This window comes from Cottoperca gobio, chromosome 10, assembly GCF_900634415.1.
Source record: "Cottoperca gobio chromosome 10, fCotGob3.1, whole genome shotgun sequence".
NCBI classification, from domain to species: Eukaryota; Metazoa; Chordata; class Actinopteri; order Perciformes; family Bovichtidae; genus Cottoperca; species Cottoperca gobio.
Window position 1 is genome coordinate 6952724 of NC_041364.1, and position 20725 is coordinate 6973448.

The following is a 20725-nucleotide window of genomic DNA, read 5'->3' on the forward strand; positions in this document are numbered from 1 at the left end:
TCATTAAATTATGTTTGTACTGTTTATTAAGTTTATATCCAATTAAGTATATGAATCCTCTACTCAATTAGAACTGAATTACTGTGGGCAGGGATACATACATGGGAATTTAAGCTGATGCTCAATGCTGTTATAAAACTAATAAAGAGAAATAAGTATGCAGAGATTAGTATGGATGAGGAGATTGTTTGACTGTGTTTATGAAGGCGAGTGCGTGGAGTGTAAATCCCTCTAGTGGGAGAGATTTGGTTTCTGTTGGTATCCGCATTCGCCTCGGCTTCAACAGTTCATCCAATCGCACATACAGCACACATACAGTGACATCAACCCTTCCATATCTGCCAGCAGCAGTGGCAGATATCATTCTCGACCCCATCAGTAACGAAACTCCTCCACTCACTATCTGTTTTGTCTTTAATAAATCAGCCCGGCTACACCCACATATTCCCGTGGCCTTCAGAAAGGGAATTTATCATTCAGCTGTTGACCAAATCTGGCACACCTCAAGCTGTGCTGGCAACCGTCGGGGAGGTTACACACATACTGTTGATTTATTGGCATGATATACTGGACATAGCAAAATAAAATATGTTCCACGGGGCATAAGCCATTTATCTTGGAACTGTCACAAACCAATCTTCACCGCAAGGACAAGCAGAAATTGAAAAAAGGGAAAACATAGTAGAAAGTTGACCAAGTAAGCAAAGCAGTGCCCTTAAGGCCTCGCTACATTCAAGCAATGAGATATTTTGAGCTGAATCCGCTGTATACCTTTTCATTAAATCTAGCTTCAGACCGAGTCTCTTGAGAAAGCAAAGGAAAGGTTAGAGTGACATCCTGGTAGACTGAAGGCTTGACGTCAACAGCAACACTTTATTCTAATGCTTTATTTTGTTTAGGCCGAGTGAAAGGCATTATTTCTGGGTTTGGATGCTCATTCTGCAGGGAGGCGAGCCCTCTTTTTCAGTCCAGAGTGCAGCAAACATGTTCAAGCCGGCATGTAGACTCTCAGTGGGGCCCCGATAAAGCAGACCGATGGTGTTGCCCTCTGTACCTGAAGAAAACAATGAATCCTCATTCATCCCTGCCCTGGTGGCTCTTGTTTGGACCAGTGTCAGTTGCACATACAGACAAAAAGGATAAGGAGGAAATTCTGAAAAGATACAGCTGGACTCTTTGGCTACTTCTTACATTTTCTTCTCCTGTGAACCAGAATATGCAATACCAGTATTTCTCTTACAGCAAGAACAGCCTGCTCACTCTGCCATAATAAAGCGCACAAGAGATGGAGTGAGAAAGGGGTCATCTCATACCGTGTCAGGCCATATGCTCTGACCTCTACATTCAGTTCAGATGGCCTCAGTTTTTATGAAGTACTGGGGATGATTATCCTCTTGATGCCTCTTGATTCCTTTTTAGTGGCCAGAGCTCGTTGCAGTACAAGGAGAAGAGGGTCAAATGACTTATGAGATCCTGTGGCATATTTGTCATTTGATCCAAACAAATGAGCCAATTAATCCAGTTTTGAACGCACTTTGAATCAAGAGGATTTCAGAAATTACTTAGCCTGGTCTTCATTTCAGACAATAAGTCAAAAGGTTTAATTGCCTTTAAAAGCATTTATCATTCCAGTCAATGATGCAGGGCTTAGTTCTTTGGGGTTGAGTGGTATCGCAGTGACTCATTGCTCACCAGTGGTTTCTGCTCAGTAAAAGCTCTACAAAAAAGGTAAGAAATGAATGCTGATGCTCTCCTGATGCTCTCTCCTGTGCTGGTTCCCCACTACGTACAAACTGTCCAACAGTCCCTGAAATATTACCCATAAAGCCCAATGCCACTATAATCCTGGAGCTGTCAGCTGATTTGTGAATCCAATAAGCGTCCTCTTTGTAATGGCCGTGTTCAGTGCCATGATGTTAGTCAGCTGCTGCTAGCATCTGTCAACAAAGATTCAGCTTCCACAGCCAGATAACCTTAACAAAAAACTAACTTCATAGCATCACCTTTAAGTTATAGCCCATTACTCCCATCAGCATTTGCTTGTTAGGATTGTCATTGTGAGTATGTTAGCATGCCGACGTTTAGCCCCAAGCACCACTGTGCATAAGTACAGCCTCAGAGCCACCAGCATGGCTTCAAGAAGTGTGGGGTCGTCCATCTTCTCATCTATGGACGGTTCTCTCCGTAATTTATTCATATTAAATTACAACACTTGGGACCTACATTTGGAGGTCATTAAACACATTCACGCCTTCCTGCATTCACCGCTGAGGTGCCAAAATGTATGCAGTGGAGTTTGGCATGTGATAGTATGCTAAAATCAGTGGCACAGAAAATGGTGAAATGAGCATTTGCTGACAGCACTGTGGGAGTGCAAACTGAAGGTACACAACAGTTGGCATCAGTTGACATCTGGGAAAGAGACAGGCTGCTGACAGGGAGATTATCTCCACCGGAGCAGCAGCGCAGTGGAAGCTGTCCACTGCAGCTGTGATGCTCCTTAGGGAGCAAGGACTCCAAGGTCTGCTAGGAGAGACTTTTAGGGATTTAGCAAAAATGAAGGAGCAAACTGTATTTTTTGCCTTCCAGTCACTTAGCATACATTGTCACACTAAAAGACAGAGGGGTGAAACACACGTCAATCAAAAAAGGGGACTGGTGAAATGATATGCAAGAATACGGCGATGATGAGTCAGATCCCATGGGCATCCGTCACCAGCAGGAAGCCATGGTCGGGCCGGTTTGATATAAAATACTTAATGTGGGGAAATAAAAGGAGAAAAGGCTCGAGTGTGGGAGGGAGGGGACAAAATTGTGGAAAGGACAGAATCCTACTGTGTGTGTGTGTTTGTTCATTAGCTTTCCTCCTGCCTCTGGAAAAGGTTGAATAGATTATTTTTAGCTCTATTTCAGTCAGTTATAATTCATCTAACAGAGCGCTGTATTTTCATCATAGTTTGACTAGTAACAGTGTGGAATGACGTCAGGGCTTTGTTGTTGCTTTTTTTCCGTCCATTTTGCTTCCTGCTGAGCTTGTGAATGTCTTGCCAAAAGGCCAAGTACAATAAGGAAGATATTGACAGTTTATCCACATACAGTAAAAGAGTAATTGTATTTTTTCACACTGTTTTTATTTCCTCAGGCCCAAAAAATAATCAGAGGGGGCATCTGAACTGTTTGAGACCTGCAGCCTGCAGCCTAAAGAGGGTTTCATATTGGGCTGACCCAGGTGGAGGTCTCTTCAGCTCACAGACGAGGCCAAATCAATGAGGGATGCAGTGAAACGCAGACTGCAAACCCCACCAGGAAGGTGTTTGGATGCACAGCCACAGGTAGAGGAGGTATGTAGATGAGAATTCACATGGTGAGAAGGCTGCAAGGACTCACATAAGCAGGAGAGGTAAATAAATGAGCCCTGACAGGAACCATAGGAGCTGATGTCTTTCCCTGGATTTGTGTTGCTTCCAACTTAATGTATCTTCTTTGGTTGCCATGTACTTCAACATACACGCCTTTATTATCGTTTGCGTACTGTTTTTTGGTAGGAAGCTCAACAGGTCATAATTCTCTCTCTAATATCTATTGTAATATTGCTGCAAAGACATCTCCTTAAAACAACTGTATTCATTCAAGTTTAGGAACCAAAAACAACATTTTACAAGACTACATTTGAACACATCATGGTAACATTCTAAATGACCTTTGTCAAATATACATTTTTACTGAATAGAGCTTGAACGCACCATAATGCAACTATATGGAACCTACATTCACGGGCTGCTAACAGCTAACAATAACTAGCTCCCTTCCTGCTGATTCAAGCTTGTGCATATTGAGTTTTCTGCATCCTAAACACATTTTCTATCGTCCCCGAGAGGAGGGGACACCTTTGGTCTCAAGCCGTGCGGTAGAACAACAAGTAGTCACATTTTTTTTATTTTTGCATCGACTGAGTTCCGAAGTACTGGTTCTCCTGACATCCCTGGTCTGCATGGAGTGCAAGTTTAATACCTGGTTCAGACAAATAATACCAGCCCGATTATAGCCTGACCCGGTTGTTGTTGGAGGTAAGACCAAGTCCTTGTTTTGCAATTCAGACCGACCAAAATGAATTGTGATGTCAAGTCCCTAGTCCTAAACTTTGAGTTTTGAGTCATATTGCAATCTGTGGACTCTATAATGGCAAATGCTGCTTTCAGCCTCCAAATATAAAGATTTCTTGCTTTTCTCTGTTTGATATGAGATTAAAATGAATATATTTTTTATTATATAGATTATTATTATTATTATTATTATTATTATATAAATAATCCTTAGCACTAATTTACATGGTTAAAATAGGAGCAAAAACATTTCAGGACTGCAATGACATAAAATCTGACAATTACAAGAATACAAGTTCAAATGGATGGGAGGCACCACGTAGCCTCTTCGCGCTGTGCCCGACCGGGCTCCATGGCAAACCTGGCCACTAGGCACTCGCTGTCAGGCCCTCCCTCTGGGCCTGGCTCCAGACGGGGGCCCCGGGCTTCCTCCAGCCAGGGTCTCTCCTTTCCTTTCCCTTTTTTTCATGAAGTTGTTTTGAACCATTCTTAGTCTGGCCCCTCGCCTGAGACCAATTTGCCTTGGGAAATCCTACCAGGAGCACTAGGCTCCAGACAACACAGCTCTCAGGTTCATAGGGACACACAAACCTCTCCACCACGATAAGGTGATGGTTCCCAGAGAGGTGCCTCCCATCCATCCATCCATCCTGTGGGCCCACCACTCATGAGAAAAACCGCTGGGGTCGGGTGCGCTGTCACACGGGTGGCAGTGATGGTCAGGGACCTCGACGGATCAGACCCAGGCAGCAGAGGCTGGCTCTGGGGACGTGGAACATCACCTCTCTGTGGGGGAAGGAGCCGGAACTAGTGCGGGAGGTGGAGCGCCATCAGTTGGATCTGGTGGGGCTTACATCTACGCACAGTCTTGGCTCTGGAACCGTACTCCTGGATAGGGGTTGGAGTCTATTCTTCTCCGGAGTTGCCCAAGGTGTGAGGCGTCGGGCGGGTGTGGGGATACGCACAAGTCCCCGGCTGAGCGCCGCTACGTTGGAGTTCACCCCGGTGGACGAGAGGGTCGCCTCCCTACGCCTACGGGTTATGGGGTGAAAACTCTGACTGTTGTTTGTGCCTATGCCCCAAACCGCAATTCGGAGTATTCGGCCTTCTTGGAGACCCTGAATGGAGCCCTGCAGGGGGCTCCATTAAGGGACTTCGTAGTCTTGCTGGGAGACTTCAATGCACATGTGGGAAACGATGGAGACACCTGGAGAGGCGTGATTGGGAGGAAGGGCCTCCCTGATCTAAACCTGTGACTTTTGTGCTAGTCATGGAATGGCCATAACAAACACCATGTTCGAACATAAGGATGCTCATAAGTGTACGTGGTACCAGAACACCCTAGGCCAAAGGTCAATGATCGATTTTGTAATCGTCTGATCTGAGGCCGCAAGTTTTGGACACTCGGGTGAAAAGAGGGGTTGCAGTTTGGTGGCCTGAGGATCTCATCGCTGCTCTTTGCAGTTGCTGTCCTTATGGCATCATCGGTCTGTGACCTTCAACAGTCACTGGATCAGTTTGCAGCAGAGTTTGAAGCGGTTGGGATGAGGATCAGCACCTCAAAATCTGAGGCCATGGCTCTAAGCAGGAAACTGGTGGATTGCCTACTCCGTGTAGGGAATAAGCCCTTACCCCAAGTGAAGGAGTTCAAGTACCTTGGGGTCTTGTTCGCGAGTGAGGGGACGATGGAGCGAGAGATTGGCCGGAGAATCGGAGCAGCGGGGGCAGTACTGCAGTTGATTTACCGCCCCGTTGTGACGAAAAGAGAGCTGAGCCAGAAGTCAAAACTCTCAATCTACCGGTCGATCTTTGTTCCTACCCTCACCTATGGTCATGAAGTTTGGCTCATGACCGAAAGAACGAGATCACGGGTACAAGCGGCCGAAATGGGTTTTCTGAACCTTTACGTTGAAAGGAGCCAGTTGAGATGGTTCGGGCATCTAGTAAGGATGCCACTTGGGCGCCTCCCTATGGAGGTGTTCCAGGCTGGAAGGAGACCCCGGGGAAGACCCAGGACTCAGTGGAGAGATTATTTCTCCTCACTGGCCTGGGAACGCCTCGGGATCCCCCAGTCGGAGCTGGAGGATGTGGCCCGGAAAAGGGAAGATTGGGGTTCCTTACTGGAGCTGCTGCCCCCACGACCCTACCCCGGATAAGCGATAGACGATGGTTGGATGGATGGATGGAAGTTCAAATGGAAATAAAATACCCAAAAGTAGAATAAAAAAAAGAAAGAAATTATTAATCATTAATAAAAAGCTTTTATTAATTTTTTTAAGATACGTTTTGAGAAGTGATGTAAAAGACGTCATTGATTCTGCAAGTCTCAGATCTTATATGTACTATGTGATAGCCTTGAAGCCTTGATAAAACACGGGAGCAAATACTACGAGCCCAAATTAATACTGCCACAAAAGCAAACAACTGTGAAACAACTCCTTCTTTTGTGATGATTTATCAAAAGAGCAAGCAAATTAGTGGCTGAAAGAAATCATTGAAAGTGAAAATAGTCATATTAAGGGGAGAAGTTGTGTTGGGAAATGTGTGATTGATGTATACTGCTGATGTAAAGGTGCATTTTCTGCTCAGACATAGACAGAGCAATGCATTAAGAAACTCACATGAAAGATGTTTTGCCTTTCTCTTGAAATGTTACACCAGTGATGTATCACTTCCTTGTAAATGCTGACCACAATCCATTCCAGAAGAAGACTTTTTTTAAAAAGCAACCAAACTAATTTTGGTCAGTGAGATGTGCTGAACGCACAGAAATCCACAAAGTTATCCAAACAGCAGGAGTCCGACTCTGGCCAAGCTCAGTGCGGTAAACACTCAGGTACAGGGCTTCTTTTGAGCTCACACAGTGAATCCTTCATTACCGCTCTATATGACATATTAGATAGAGCTTCTTCTGTGAAAGGGTCTGCATAATGGGGGTCTGTCAGAGTGAGAATGTTTACTGCAAACTGGTCAAAAATTCTAATATAAGACTTAGGTAAATGGAAATTACCAAGCGGCCATGAGATCCCTCCATCTTTTCGTCATTTTAAAATAAATCAATATGTAATAGCTCTGATTCCACAAACAACCCTTCCATGGTGATTTGACTTCCAGGGGGAAATAAAAATCCGCTCTCATTCAGCGAAGCGTATAGGGATGTTCTCCATTCAATGCCAGACTTCCCCTAAGGACAAGAAACCAGCCAGCACCCAGAGGGCTTTAGCCCTACTACTGATAAAATGTTTGATTTGAATATCTGTGTCTTCTCCTTCGGCATTATGGTTTGTTTTCTCAATGTTCAAGCTATTTTTGTGACATGCAAGCAAGTGTGTTTATGTTCCAGTTCATCCTCAAGCTGCCATCAACGCCCCTAAAGGCATCCTATGTCTATTATGTGGGAGACATGGCTGCTTTTCAGACAAGAAATCTCAGTGGAAGCTGCTTCTTCCTGGGCCAAACCACAGCCTCAGTGTTCCACCATCATCTCTACAGGGAAAAGGCTCAACATATCAATGTCTTCATGGAAAAGCCATGTTCCATAAACATCATTGTCTGTGAATCCATCAAAGAACAAGAGAGGAGGAGATTCTTAGATATCTTACAGGCTTATAATATCGTTCATACATGTATGGGTATCAAATATTTGTGGCTTATATTGCAGCATTACATTCTGTCAAATATTACTTTGACACAACAAACTATTTGGATAATATACAAGTAATATAATACAAAAATCTATCAAAAAAGACAATATTAATACAAAAGATGAGAGCCCTTATGTGTTGGAATTGTAGATTTGTGACTTTGGTGATCCCTCGTGTTCGTACCAAAAAATACACTTTGGCAGATTTCTCGCCAACAAGAATGAAGCCCACATGTTTGATAACACTACACGTAAAGCTTATCCTCTTACTTTTTGTTTAAGCACTTCACTGAGGCAATATCACGCTAAAACTGAGTGTAAAATCCTAATACGGTGGTACTTGTGTGGTTGTACCACTACATGTTCTGGGGAATTGTGATTGTGCTATGCGTCACTTCAGAAGAGAGACATTGGCAGCATGCAAGCGCCAATCCGTTTGAGTCACATCAACTGCTGCGACATCTGTTCCAGACAAGGTGCTGAGAGGACAGGAGGCCAACAAACTGTCTTTACCACACTAAAGCGTCTTTTGGGTTGAAAACGTCGCTCAACAATAGATCCTGTTTTATAAATCAACCCAATATAACACCGACATATTGGTATATCTTAAAATAATTGCAGTACAGAAATGCAAAAGGTAAGGTGTGTTGTCATTACATGGTTTGTCTGGTATCCTTATCAAAAATGTTTTTTTTATTATAATGCGGTCATGTAAAGAAAATCAGATAGTGTCCAAAATCAGAGTTTTTAAACCTCAACATCCAGTATCAGTCACGCTTTACTCAACAGTAAGTCAATTTGACTAATTTGCATTCACAGTTGGAAGTAGCTGCAAGTGCCCATATGGTCCCATGTATACAGAATACTCCATCCACTGCACAGCAGCAGCAGCAGTGGACGCAGGCACAATCTGTCGTAGTGTGCTTCATCCTTCCAGTAATCCATCATAGCATGTGTTGTGTTATTTCCAATTGTTTATCCTGGCATTGCCAGAAAGAGAAAAATGTCAGAATCACAGCAAAATCTCAGCATCACTTTGTCCCTTGAAAGAGGCCACTGTGCAGTAAAGGCGATAGTCACAGTAATATTTCTTTCTGCTCCACTGCCAGCACAACAGTTTTCCCCGTACCTCCTCTATTTAAAAAGGCGGAGAAACCAGGGGGGGGGGGGGGTAATAACCATTTCAGTTCAGGTTTTCACATTTTTCAAAAAAAGCATAGTCAACAGGAGGCTTTACGTTTAGTTCTATCTATCAGACCATCTCTGGCTGTGTCCTTCCTACCACACAGAGTATTATACTGACAGGCTGAGGTGTATCCTGATATTGATGTAGTAGCAGATTGAGGGCTTCTTTGTCAAGATGATATGTGAGAACAGAAATGAAAAATCTGCTGAGGAGTAATCACAGAGCTGCTCCCTGGTGAACAGTCCAGTACTCTCCCTTCTTCTCATTTATCCATTTCCATCTTTCCCTTTTAGCTTTTTATTTTATACCAAATTGCATTTTTATCATAAATCTGCCTTTTTTGTTCCGTCTTCTCTTAATGTTTTGAATCTGACCCCTGCAAACAATCTGCAGACCGCAGATATTACTGTGTGGGAATATTGTAAGACGTGTTTCTTTCCAGAAATGCGACCGCACTCGGATATTTGAGAGATAATCATGTCTGTTTTCTAGCACTTTGTGCTCCAGCGTGGACAGTGAGTGGCTGTTCAGCTGTGCGTCTTACATCATGGATAGGAAGAGAAATAGACTGAGCTGCAACAAGGCAGAGATGCTCACAGTATATTGTTAGTAGGCTATACTGTAGCTATGGGTAGTTGTATAGCAGTTATTAAATAATAATAATAATAATAATAATGTCAAAGAAGACTATATTAAAGGTTGTTTCATTGTTGTTGTGTGTGTTTGTTTTTTGTTAATTTGTTCTGTTTCACTGTCACAGAAGGGGCTCAATAACAAAAACAAAATACAAAACAACAACAACAAAAAACGTCATCGGCTATCAGCCAAATTGTTATTTCAAACGTCGGTATTGGCCCAGAATTTCACAATCGGTGAACTCCCTAATTGTTTGCATAAACAGCATTTCTGGATGGACAACCCTTCCACATATTGATTTACCACACAAAACTCTGCAACTAAACGGAAACCAGCTTCACTAAAATGGATCTGTTGAATTACTGATAGTTCAGCTTTGGGAAAAAGATCCAAAAGATCACAAAGCTGAACAATCAGACCGTCCCAAACAGAGTTTCTGGCAAACACAGACATCTGAACATTAGTGGCGGGCTAAAACAACAGCCATTACCGAATAAAAGCAAGCTACGGGGAGAAACAGCATGAGTGGGGAAGCAATGAGACAATGTGATGTTATTGCCCAAACTCTAGTATAGCTCCTGCACCTGCTGCTGCGGAGTTTTTAGTTGCCATTTCACCATTCCTTGCATGGTACTTTATCTCTGAAGTGATTACAAACAAGCAGGTCCATCAATCAGGTGGTGGAGCCCCAGAGAGTGCCAGAGCTGATCCAAAAACACCTCGAGGCTGCCAAGTGTGTGCTGATTCTGCTGACACTCACAATGTTAAACCAGACAATCCTTCACATTGCTTTTCAAATGAACTGATTCTGGTAAAAAAAAATATCACTCATGTGCTGAATGTCTCACCTGGAAGACAAGGCCAGCCAACAAGAACAATCTGGTCGGACACAAAAGGATATTCAAACACAGACATCAGAGGAAAATAAAGCTACCAAAACACATTCATTCACGGAGAAACCAAGCAAGACTCGTAGCCTGGTTTCAAAAAAGCGATTTGCGAGCACTGCTTGCATGCACATTGCAAATGGTATCGCTGACAGCAACGTTGTTCCTCACAAGATGCAGCTACGTTTGTGAGTCCTGCAAGGCTCTCCCATGCTAATGCATGTGTTGCAAGTATAGCATATCACAGCTCGCATGTTGAAGATTTGGTGGAACGGGCCTTTAGGCTGAATTGCCATTTCGTTTCACTTCATTATTCAGACTGATATCATATTCGGCAATTTCTGTTTGGGAAGAAGATGTTATTTTGTTTTGCCTGTAAGCAATCAGTAGTGAGAGGGTTCCCGCCGACATCATTTTGAGTTCACAAGGAAGCAGCAATGGTGGAAAATAAATTCAAGCTGATTTAAGTTGACCTTATAACCTTTACAGCCAATAGGCATGATCATTTCGAAAAATTAATCTGACCGATAGCCAACCATTGTTAACCAATCATACATTGACTGACAAGATTAGTGCCTTGCATGCAGGGTGCAATGTTTGAAGTGGCTACCTGGCATAACGTTACTCTGTCAGGATGTTTGTCAGTGTATCGCAGCCTGCCATGTGTCTGATGTTCAGTATGAAGTGAACATAGCAGGTTAGCCCCCAAAACTCTTATTGTTGGTTACCGATAAATGGGTAATTATTAACATCCCTATCAGCTACATCAATCTTGTACAACCTTGTTGACATTTTTGTACCAAGATTTCTGGTGCCATTTTTCACAGATGTTTTTATTTTTTATAGGAAAGTTATTTCCCCATTTTAAATAATTTAAATGAAAGATGTGGACAGTGATTCAGAGGTATGTAACTGCACAGAAATCTTACTTACTCATACTGTACTTAACACAATTTTCTCAGGTTTTCTATACTGGCCTTGTGATTATGGATTAAGAAGAGCTACACTTAGCAAAATACTTTTGACAGTGTCACAAAAGATGCTTATCTATTTTTAATGGTACTTTCTGAGGCTGTAGTTTGTTGTTTTGCTGAGCTGAACTGCATTAAATTGTAAGTTCTTTATGCTATCGTTTCTCTGCTGTACATGTAAAAGAAGTGGATAAAATACTGCCTGCACCTTTAAGTATGATGTAGTTCAGTACAGCATTAAAATGACTATGGAGTTGAATCAATGGCTGTCTAAGACACACTGTGCACAACAATTAAAAATGACTGTTACACAAAGGTAGCATTTATTAGGGTTTATTACAGGACTGTTGTTACTTGCATTACAATGTACTGTAGAGGGGGTTGCAATTTACTGGTCACCTAATATAATCTGGAAGCAAAGGGAAGTATAAAACAGCACTAAGATCCACAGTGAGAATGAATTTAAACATTTACAATTCCAACCATGTAGCCTTTTCTCTAATAATCTAAGATATAATGAACTGGGATAGCAACAAGTTTGCGCTATTCATCTAAATATTTCAATTTTCATTATTGCTTTCATTATTTGTCTTTACTTATTCAGTAGTTTGATGAATAACTTCAGTCTATAAAAGAGGACTTTTGGGGAGCTGAAGAACTCCAAGTGTGTCCAAATAAAAACTATTATACCAGCCATTGATGCTCCAAAGGACTGTCAAATCACACTTCACAACAGCGATTGCTGCAGCATAATATATTACTCTATTTACTTTAGTGTCTCCATATTTGCATCTAATTTCCACTGGGAGAGCGTGACAATTGGTGATGTATAAAAGCATTATTCTTTTTCATCGCATCCTTAAAAAGGCTTTATATGACAGGCAAAAAAAGGACTTCCATCTGCTTTGTTACATGCAAAGTTAAAAAGCTCCATTCATTTATTATTATTAGCTAAATATTGAGACGTTTGGAACAGTGGCAGCTCACTTGCCTTCATATGGCTAGACAGAGCTCAGGAAGCGGACCAAACTCGGTGTGTTAGCCCAGACCTCTTGTCCACAGCCTACCTTTTAGCACATATCTGCAACCAGCTGATGTCTGTGCTTCCTTGCTTCACTTCTGTGGCGATTTTATTTAGGAAATTGATTACAGCCCTTCCAAGCTTTCTGCAAGCCCGTTATTTCTAGACTGCAGAAAGGCAGGTGATAAAAACAATGGCTAAGGAACGGTTGCCAACTTGCCACCATGAATAATTGAACATTTCAGTTTATGTCCAATCTAATTAACACCATGATCTATAGCACCCTACCACAAAAGGGAAACTACATGAGGTACAGTACTTGTACAAAACTTTGTACCGACATGAGACCACTACATGGATAAAAGCCTCTTACACGGCCCACTGTCAGCCAGGAAAGAGCAACCCATCAACAAAGGTGCCAGCAGTGTGAATACACAATGGGTACATCCCAAGTCTCTTTTTTTTTTTATATTTCCTCGCTCCTTGATCTTTGCTTGAATGGGAAGTTATTCTGATGTGCCATCTTAAAGACCGTCCCAAAGCTTTTATTTTAGCTTTTATATTGGAATTGCATCACTCTAAAGTTTTAAATTGCATTTATGGGAATATATAATTAAATATGTTAATTGTAAATCTAAACAACAAAACGGACCACAAACAACTTTCTTCATTTATAAGAAAGATTTGTAACTTTTATTATGGATACAAATCAAGTCAGAGAGAGTCAAAGAATCTGTGTCTGTCAGCAAGAAACACTTTTTACATTTACATGTGGATTTATTGTCATTTCCATTCAGTCACATGCGAGTCTGATCATCCCTGAGCGTCTGGGTTCATATCATTTACATATTTTGCCTGAAACATTTATCCTAATACCAAAATGTCCAGTGTTCAACATACGCCATAATCTTTTTCTGGGTTATTAAATGAGTTCACAATGAGAATATAAATAAATATTGACGCAAATAATGCATAAATGATATAAATACATTCTGCCCGTAGAAAAAAAGGGTCCCTGTGCCTCTAAGCAGGACTCAGTAATCCGTATAGTTAGAATGCAGTTTGTTATTCATTTGTAGGTGCTTGACAGGTACCAGGCTGCTGCTGTTCTGGCAGTGATAACTGTCTGCCTTTATTAAAATAAGCACAGTGCAGACACAAACTCCTTCAAAAGTCTCTACAGCGGACTGACAGCTGATCCAGTTGTGATCGGCGACTTAAGAAACGGACGTCGCTTCATGTGACGCTTCAGAGAAAACAACAATCATTTCTTTAAAACCACAGTTCCTTGTTTCCTCTCTCATGGCATGCAAATTAAGAGACTTGGGATGGATCCCATGACAGCACTCATAAGCACAGCTGGTCACTGCAGTGGTAATAATTGTGCTAAAGCACCATTATGCACCAAATGCTGATGTGAAAAGTGTCTTTCTCACTGTAACAGGGACATTTCTGACACCTCCCTACAAGGGAGAAAATATATTTTCCAAATAATTGCCTTTGTGGGTGTAACAACAGTACATGAGGCGTGCATGCTGTGCTTAAATACAAGAGGGGCCGAGGGAAAATTACAAACTCATTTAGTACCAAACATGTCATGAACATGCTTTACTGCCTAAATCAAAATATGCATGTTTTCCATCACCTGTTTTTGCAAGAAGGCAAATTTAAATGAGGATAATGTCACTGGAATAAGGTGTCTATTGACCTGAAACTACGACTTAGCAAAATAAAAAGAGCTGTTTAGGGATTCACTTAAGCTTCTTGTCATGTTGCCAGATCAAAAGAGATGTCCGTCTTTAATCAGATGCAAAAAGGGTTCAAACTGCATTCATCAATGCTGCCTTCACATGTATAAAATACATTATGAAAATGTATCCACAAGAACTAAATTTGATGAGGCTCTGCTTTCTTCATAAGCCTTTTTACTTCTGAGATATTCCTCAAACCTGCTTTAACATTTTACCCACTACCTTGAGGGGGCAACACACTCAGAGTTGAGAGTTACTTTGTGCAGACGCAGTTAAAGAAAGAAAGTCAATTACTTTATATCTCTCTTAAAGTAATAGAAATTAACAGACAGGAGATTTCAGAGTATTAAGCTAAAAATCAAGGCAGAGATCTGCACACTGTTACGGCTACCAAAAAAACCCAAGTGCAGAACTGAGGCTGGAGACAAAGAGTTGGGCAAAGTAATTGTATTTAATGATATACAGTTCAGTTTGAGCTGCAGGGGGTCCAGTGCAGTGTGTAGCCAGGGAATGGAGAAGGTAGAGGCAGGATGGGGTTTAGGCCTGAAGGGCTGGGTAAGGGGGAAAGGCCAGGGAGAGCAGGGACAGGATCCAGGAGAGCAAGGAGGTCTGGAGACAGAGTCAGGAGTCAGGCTGGAGGAAATGTGAATACAGAGTCTACGATCTGGCGATGTGGAGATGTTAGTATCGGAGCTTTGTAGCAGAGTTGATTGGATTGTTAGTAGCGGGTAGCAGCTTTAGAGAAGGGCCGTATGGGCAAGCCTCCAGATCATGCAGCAGTGGTGCATGTGAGCCCGGACTGATAGAACTGCTATCTCCTCTTGCTGAGCAGGAAACAGGGTGGGTTGATAGCCAAGAGAGCAGAGTAAAGGGGACATAACTGAGGAGGGCAGCTGAGAGCTCTAAGTGGAAGGGTTTTTGGAAGAGAGACTGGCCATTAGTCTGGGGATGGTATCCAGAAGAGATGCTGGTAGTGGCTCCTAAGGTTCTGCAGAAGCCCTTCTAGACTTCAGAGGTGAACTGATGGCCTCTGTCAGGAACAATGTCCAAAGGCAGACCATGTAAACGGAAGACGTTGTCCACCAAGAGGTCTGCGGTCTCCTTAGCTGAGGGAAGTTTAAGAAATAAGAGTAAGAAAATGGGCAGCTTTCGGACGAACAGCCAAATGATGGGGACCATTAACTGGGTCAGGTTGTTGACTCGTTTCACTATAACTGGTGAAACCAGTGACTCAATCTCCCAGGTGATGGAGGCGATAATGCAGGTGGTTGGCAGTAAGGAATCATGGATAGAAACAGACTCCTCCGCAGTGAACTGGTGTGAGTAGGTGTCAGGCTTGATGTTATGGGAACCTGGGCGATAAGCCAGGGAAAAATTAAACCTACCAAAAAACAGAGCCCACTTAGCTTGCCGTGAATTAAGCCGCTTAGCTGACTGGATGAAAGGTTATTATGGTGTGCCCAAACGATGAAGGGTAGCACCAATCATGGCACCACTGCTCCAAAGCCAGCTTCACAGCAAGAAGCTCCCTGTTGTCTACATCATAATATCTCTCAACTGGGGAGAGCCTTCGTTAAAAAGAAAAAGCCACAGTGATGCAGTTTGTTATCAGCAGAGGAGCTTCGAGAGAGCACAGCAGTGACCTTAGTTTGGTCCATCTGCACCTGCCCCTGTGCAATAACGTAACCCAGGAAGGAGACTGTGGAGACAAGGAAGTCACACTTCTCTGTCTTGACATACAACCTGTTCTCAAGGAGGAGTTGGAGTACCGGCCTTACATGCTGCTCCCAGATGCAGACCAGATGGTATGCATAGCACATGTCTAGAGAAGATGGTGGCTCCGTGGAGGGGGGTAAAAGCAGAGCTGATTAGAGCTAGAGGGTATTTGTTTGTAACCGTAATGTTGTTAAGGCAATGCACGGTCTGAGTTCCATCTTTCTTACCAACAAAGAAAAGACCAGCGCACACCGAGGAGGATGTTGGTTGGATAATGGCGGCTGCTAGGGAGTCCTGTATATACAGTACTTCTTCATTGCCCCCTGCTCAGGTTTGGAGAGGTTGTACAGTGCCCTGCTGGGGAGAGGAGCACCAGGCAGGAGGTCAATGGCGCAGTCATACGGGCGATGAGGTGGTAGGGAAAGGGCCTGATCTTTGCAGAAGACCGGGGAAAGGTCATAATAAACCCTGGGTACTGAGGAGAGGTCAGGAAGCTCTGGCTGGGGGAGTGGCTGGGAGACAGCAGGGGCTAGGGCAGAAAGCAAACAGTTACTGTGACAAAAAGTGTTCCAGGAGGTAACCTTATCCGTGATCCAGTTAGAGTATGGGTTGTGCATCTTCAGCCAAGGATACCCAAGCACCAGTGGAGTGTGGGGACAGTGAATAACATGTAACCTGATTTTCTCTCTGTGGTTTCCCAACAGCAACAGGGTCACAGGAGCTGTTATTGTTTAATCCGAGTGACTGTGAAAGGAGAGCGCTGTGATTACAGAATGAGAAGATGACTGTGTAAGCATTTATTTGACCACTGTTTACAGTGACTAATCTTTAAATCAGTATTAGCCTTTCAAAAAGTGACTAGCACCAGGTTTCTCTTTATAGCAGCTCTATATACGGAAGCAAAATGAAAATGGCTCGAAGCACAGTTTTGATGATATAGTCATACACAGACAGTGACTGCTTATCTGTGTTTTAAAGAAACTCAGTGAACACAATAAGATAAAGTCATACAGTCTAAAGCAAACAATTTGAAAGCATAATTTATTTAGTTTTCAGCCTTTGGCTCTTGATAACAGGGCTAGCAAAACTCCTCAAAGACCGGACCACAGAAAGACACAAAGAGCAACTCAAAGCTAAAGAAACCCAGCTGAGAAGTTAGACAGCCAGGAGACTCAATGTCTTCCTGGGCCTTTAAGACGCTGCTGAATGATCCATGACCAGTTTACTAGAGCTGAGCATCTCTGCCTTTCAGCAGCGTACCCTCCTGAATCCTCCATTCTCAAACAGGGATATTGCCAGCGGTACTCACAGAAGGGGAGCTTCCTTCATCTCCGACTCATATTTTCACATTTCATTATGCTGCCTCTTTTCCCCATGGCCATTTTTTACCAGACGCACACTTACTCCTGAATTGTTAGCTAAACTGAGCTTACGTTTCCTCATTTAAAAGGGAGATTTTTGCAAAGCTGACAAATCTCTCCACTCTCTCTACAATATCTCACTCTGCATTCAGTTGTGCTTTAATTTAGCTATACTAGCACCATTATACTAGGGCCATTGCAAAAGCAAAACAAAGCAGATAAAAGTAGTTTCTGTGTCTCTCTTTTTCTCTGTATTTCTGTCAACCCTCTCTGACAGCCCCTACCTCCTGAAAGCAATCCAACAATGTCCTGGTCATTGATCAGAGAGAGGATCGGTGCAGGGTGGAGGTAAATGGCTGTCACAGGGAATGATAGACCTTAACTCAACCATGGTTGCTCCTGAGGCCACTCAGCCTCCACTTATAGTGATGGATGCAAAGATGTCGGCCGTCACATTCTTGAGAGTGGGTAAGACTTTGTTCCATCACTCGAGGAGTCAGGAAACATTAACATAAAACATCAGTTTTAGAAATCCCTTCAACTGCTTTCTCCTTATGCCAACTGATGACAGTGTTGAAGTTAAACACAACATAGCTTTAATGTATTCAGCATTTATTTAACATTCTAACTTAAATGATTAGTCAGTGAATCTACTGGTCAATCTTAGGGGTGTAAATCACAAGTTTCATCACAATACGATATTAAATAAAAACTAATTATTTGGACAATGACACGATATTTGCTGATATCACAAAGTCTGGCATGACTACGATTTCGATTTGATTCTATTCAGGGTACTGCAATTGAGATTAATTGAGACATCATCATATATCACTTTAACACAATGAGCTACATGTATATGAACTCACAAAAAGAAACTAAATTTACAATGTTATTACTAGGCTCTTCCAGACATTTAAATGCAAAACAATCTATTCTTTTAAATTGAAATATTAAAAATAAACCTCCTGTTGTTTGGTATAAAGTGCCGCATTTCTCATACTTAAGCATCGTTTGAATGTTTAGGAAGGAGGACGTAAATGGTGACACAGACGTGCCATGGGAATTTCAAAATAAAGGCGTATCTTAAAAGATGCTGATCGATGCTTTTACTTTGCATCGATTATAACGGATCGTTGATCATTAAAATTGATTTATCAAAACATGGATGTATGACACTCCAAGTCAATCTACAGAAAAGCAAGAAAATAATGCCCAAATAAACTTCTCAGACTTGAACACTTTTCTTTGTTTGATAATATAGTGAATATCTTTGAGTCTGTAAAGTTTGTCGGGCAACACAAGATGTCACTATGGGCTCTTGGAACTTGTGTTGGGCCATTTTCTGACATTGTATAGAGACTAAACAAGTAGCCTAAACAGCTACTGCACCAATGTAGTATTGCACCTCTAAACAGTTGGATGACTTGCAAGAGACGCATCAAAAGATAATGGTCACAATCAAAGCACCGGCGGTCAAGATATCCTGACTTTTGGTCCCTAGTACTGATACTGGATCATACATTTCCCATAATGCAACCGGTAGCATGTTTATGTTACACAGCCCATGTCTGGTAAGCAGCCGCGTCTTTCAAAACTCCACATTCACCTGTTTGTCACGCAGGCGTTCTGATAACTTGTCGTCTCAAAGCCCAATGTGAGATATCCCTGGTGACAAGCAACAGAAGAAACAGTAAAAACCCTAAACCTAATAAAACATTTGTCTTCTAAATACAGTATGAAATCCACAAACATAAGAGCTTACAACAGGTCAGCAGTATGACTGACTAAACTGCACAGCTGTGTTTACAGAGCTTTTTCCTCAGAAAAGGTTTGCTTGCATATTTGCAACACTAGGCTGGCTAGTTACTGGGGGGAATAATCATCAAATTATGAGCACTTATCCAGCATTAGACTGGGTGTGTAAGAGACCTAGAGTAAGATCAAAATAGATCACAGCTAAATAAACTGGAGGCAGCTCGGTGAACAAAGTGTTTGAATAAAGCAGAGTACTGTAAGTCTGTTGGGTGGTTTTTAGGATTGTATGATCCCTCAATTGCTCACTGACCACAGTAAACTGTTTTATTTTACTACAGTTTAAGGATCACAAAGAAATTAGGAAATAAATGCAGCAAAAATACAAAGTCAGCGGCACTCCACTTAAAACCCTAGATGACTTTAATCCAGCAGGCATATAAAAGGCTGATTTCAGTAGTTTCCAAAGGGTGCTTTAGGGGCCAACAGTGTTCCTCCCTTGAAAGAAAGAAACAGAAAATCAGTTTGGTATCGTCTGAGAATATACTCGACAATCTCTAATAGGAGTTCTTGTGAAATTGGAGTCCAAAAAAAGGGAAAGTTCTTGATCCCTCAGCCATGCATGCCATATCAGGTGTATAGTGTGATGAAGTTAACTTTATGTATCCCTATCCAAGCCAAATCTAATTATTTTTCAACAGTTAGTTCACACTTCCCCCCATGTTCCCCCATCGCTCACAGGATGTGAAAATGGATAAACAACATTATAAAGTAAAATGAGTAAGATGAATTTCATTACGACGGGAAGTAAAATAATCCTGTAATAAAGTTTTAGAGGGATGGAAACTTGTAGACTGCATGTCATGAAGATAAACATAGACTCTGTTTACACTTTTTAAACACGAATTAGATCACTGTTTAATCACAATTATTAAGATATGGTAAATTATTGTAGAAATAGCTTAGTTAATATTAGTCAGGATGATTGTTCAGCTAAAACAGTGCAGCAACTATAGGCTACTGTTCATCCGCAAACAATGAGTTTAAACAGTTTAAATGACCTGAAACACATATAACAAGATAAACTGTTGGGTTACCCAGCAACACAATGGCACCATAACATGGAAATAGCATAAAGTGCAATGAAGACTCTATAAAGTCCAGTATTTACCGGACACTGACACACTTTTAATACATGTTTCCGTATATATAATGTTTCTGTGTGTAACGTGTGATGCTGTGAGGTTAGTTAGACCAGCCTACCGGTGTACTGCAGGAGAAACATGGTCCTCTGTCGCAGATTATTTTTTTTAGATTAAACAGTCCCAGCGAAGATAAAGTCTCTCTGGTTGTTATTAATCCGAGAAGTCGGGATGTTCCTTTGCCGTTGAGCTGCGGGAGAAAAGACGGTGTACTCGAACGGTACCGTATGTCTGCGAGCCAACCGTGAGCGGTTATCACCTGCCTCACAGTCACGGCACGCGCTGCTGTCAAGCTAGCAAAGACAGTTTCATAAACATCCGGTTATGACTTTCAAAATAAATCCCACGGTGATATTCAGGAACTCTGTTTTTCCGTTTTGATAAAGCCAATAAAGCGTCAAATGACAGTCGTTGTCTCTTAATATCTACAGTAAGCATTGTTTCAGAGAGTGCCAATGTACACCTGAATGCGTACTTAAGTTTCTACATCAAT

At 42.0% G+C, this 20725-nt stretch overlaps 1 protein-coding gene across 6 annotated transcripts in view; it reads right to left on the reverse strand.

Moving 5' to 3' along the window:
- Positions 1–20487, reverse strand: part of LOC115014455 (ecto-NOX disulfide-thiol exchanger 2-like) — a 152988-nt gene extending 132501 nt beyond the window's left edge. For all 6 annotated transcript variants that reach the window (XR_003832909.1, XR_003832908.1, XM_029441310.1 and 3 more), the window contains exon 1: positions 20294–20487. Coding sequence is in view for 4 of the 6 variants with exons in the window: in XM_029441310.1 (XP_029297170.1) it covers positions 20294–20315 (22 nt within the window). In the remaining 2 variants the exon portion in view is untranslated. The remainder of the gene's footprint in view (positions 1–20293) is intronic.
- Between the last annotated feature and the right edge of the window lie 238 nt (positions 20488–20725).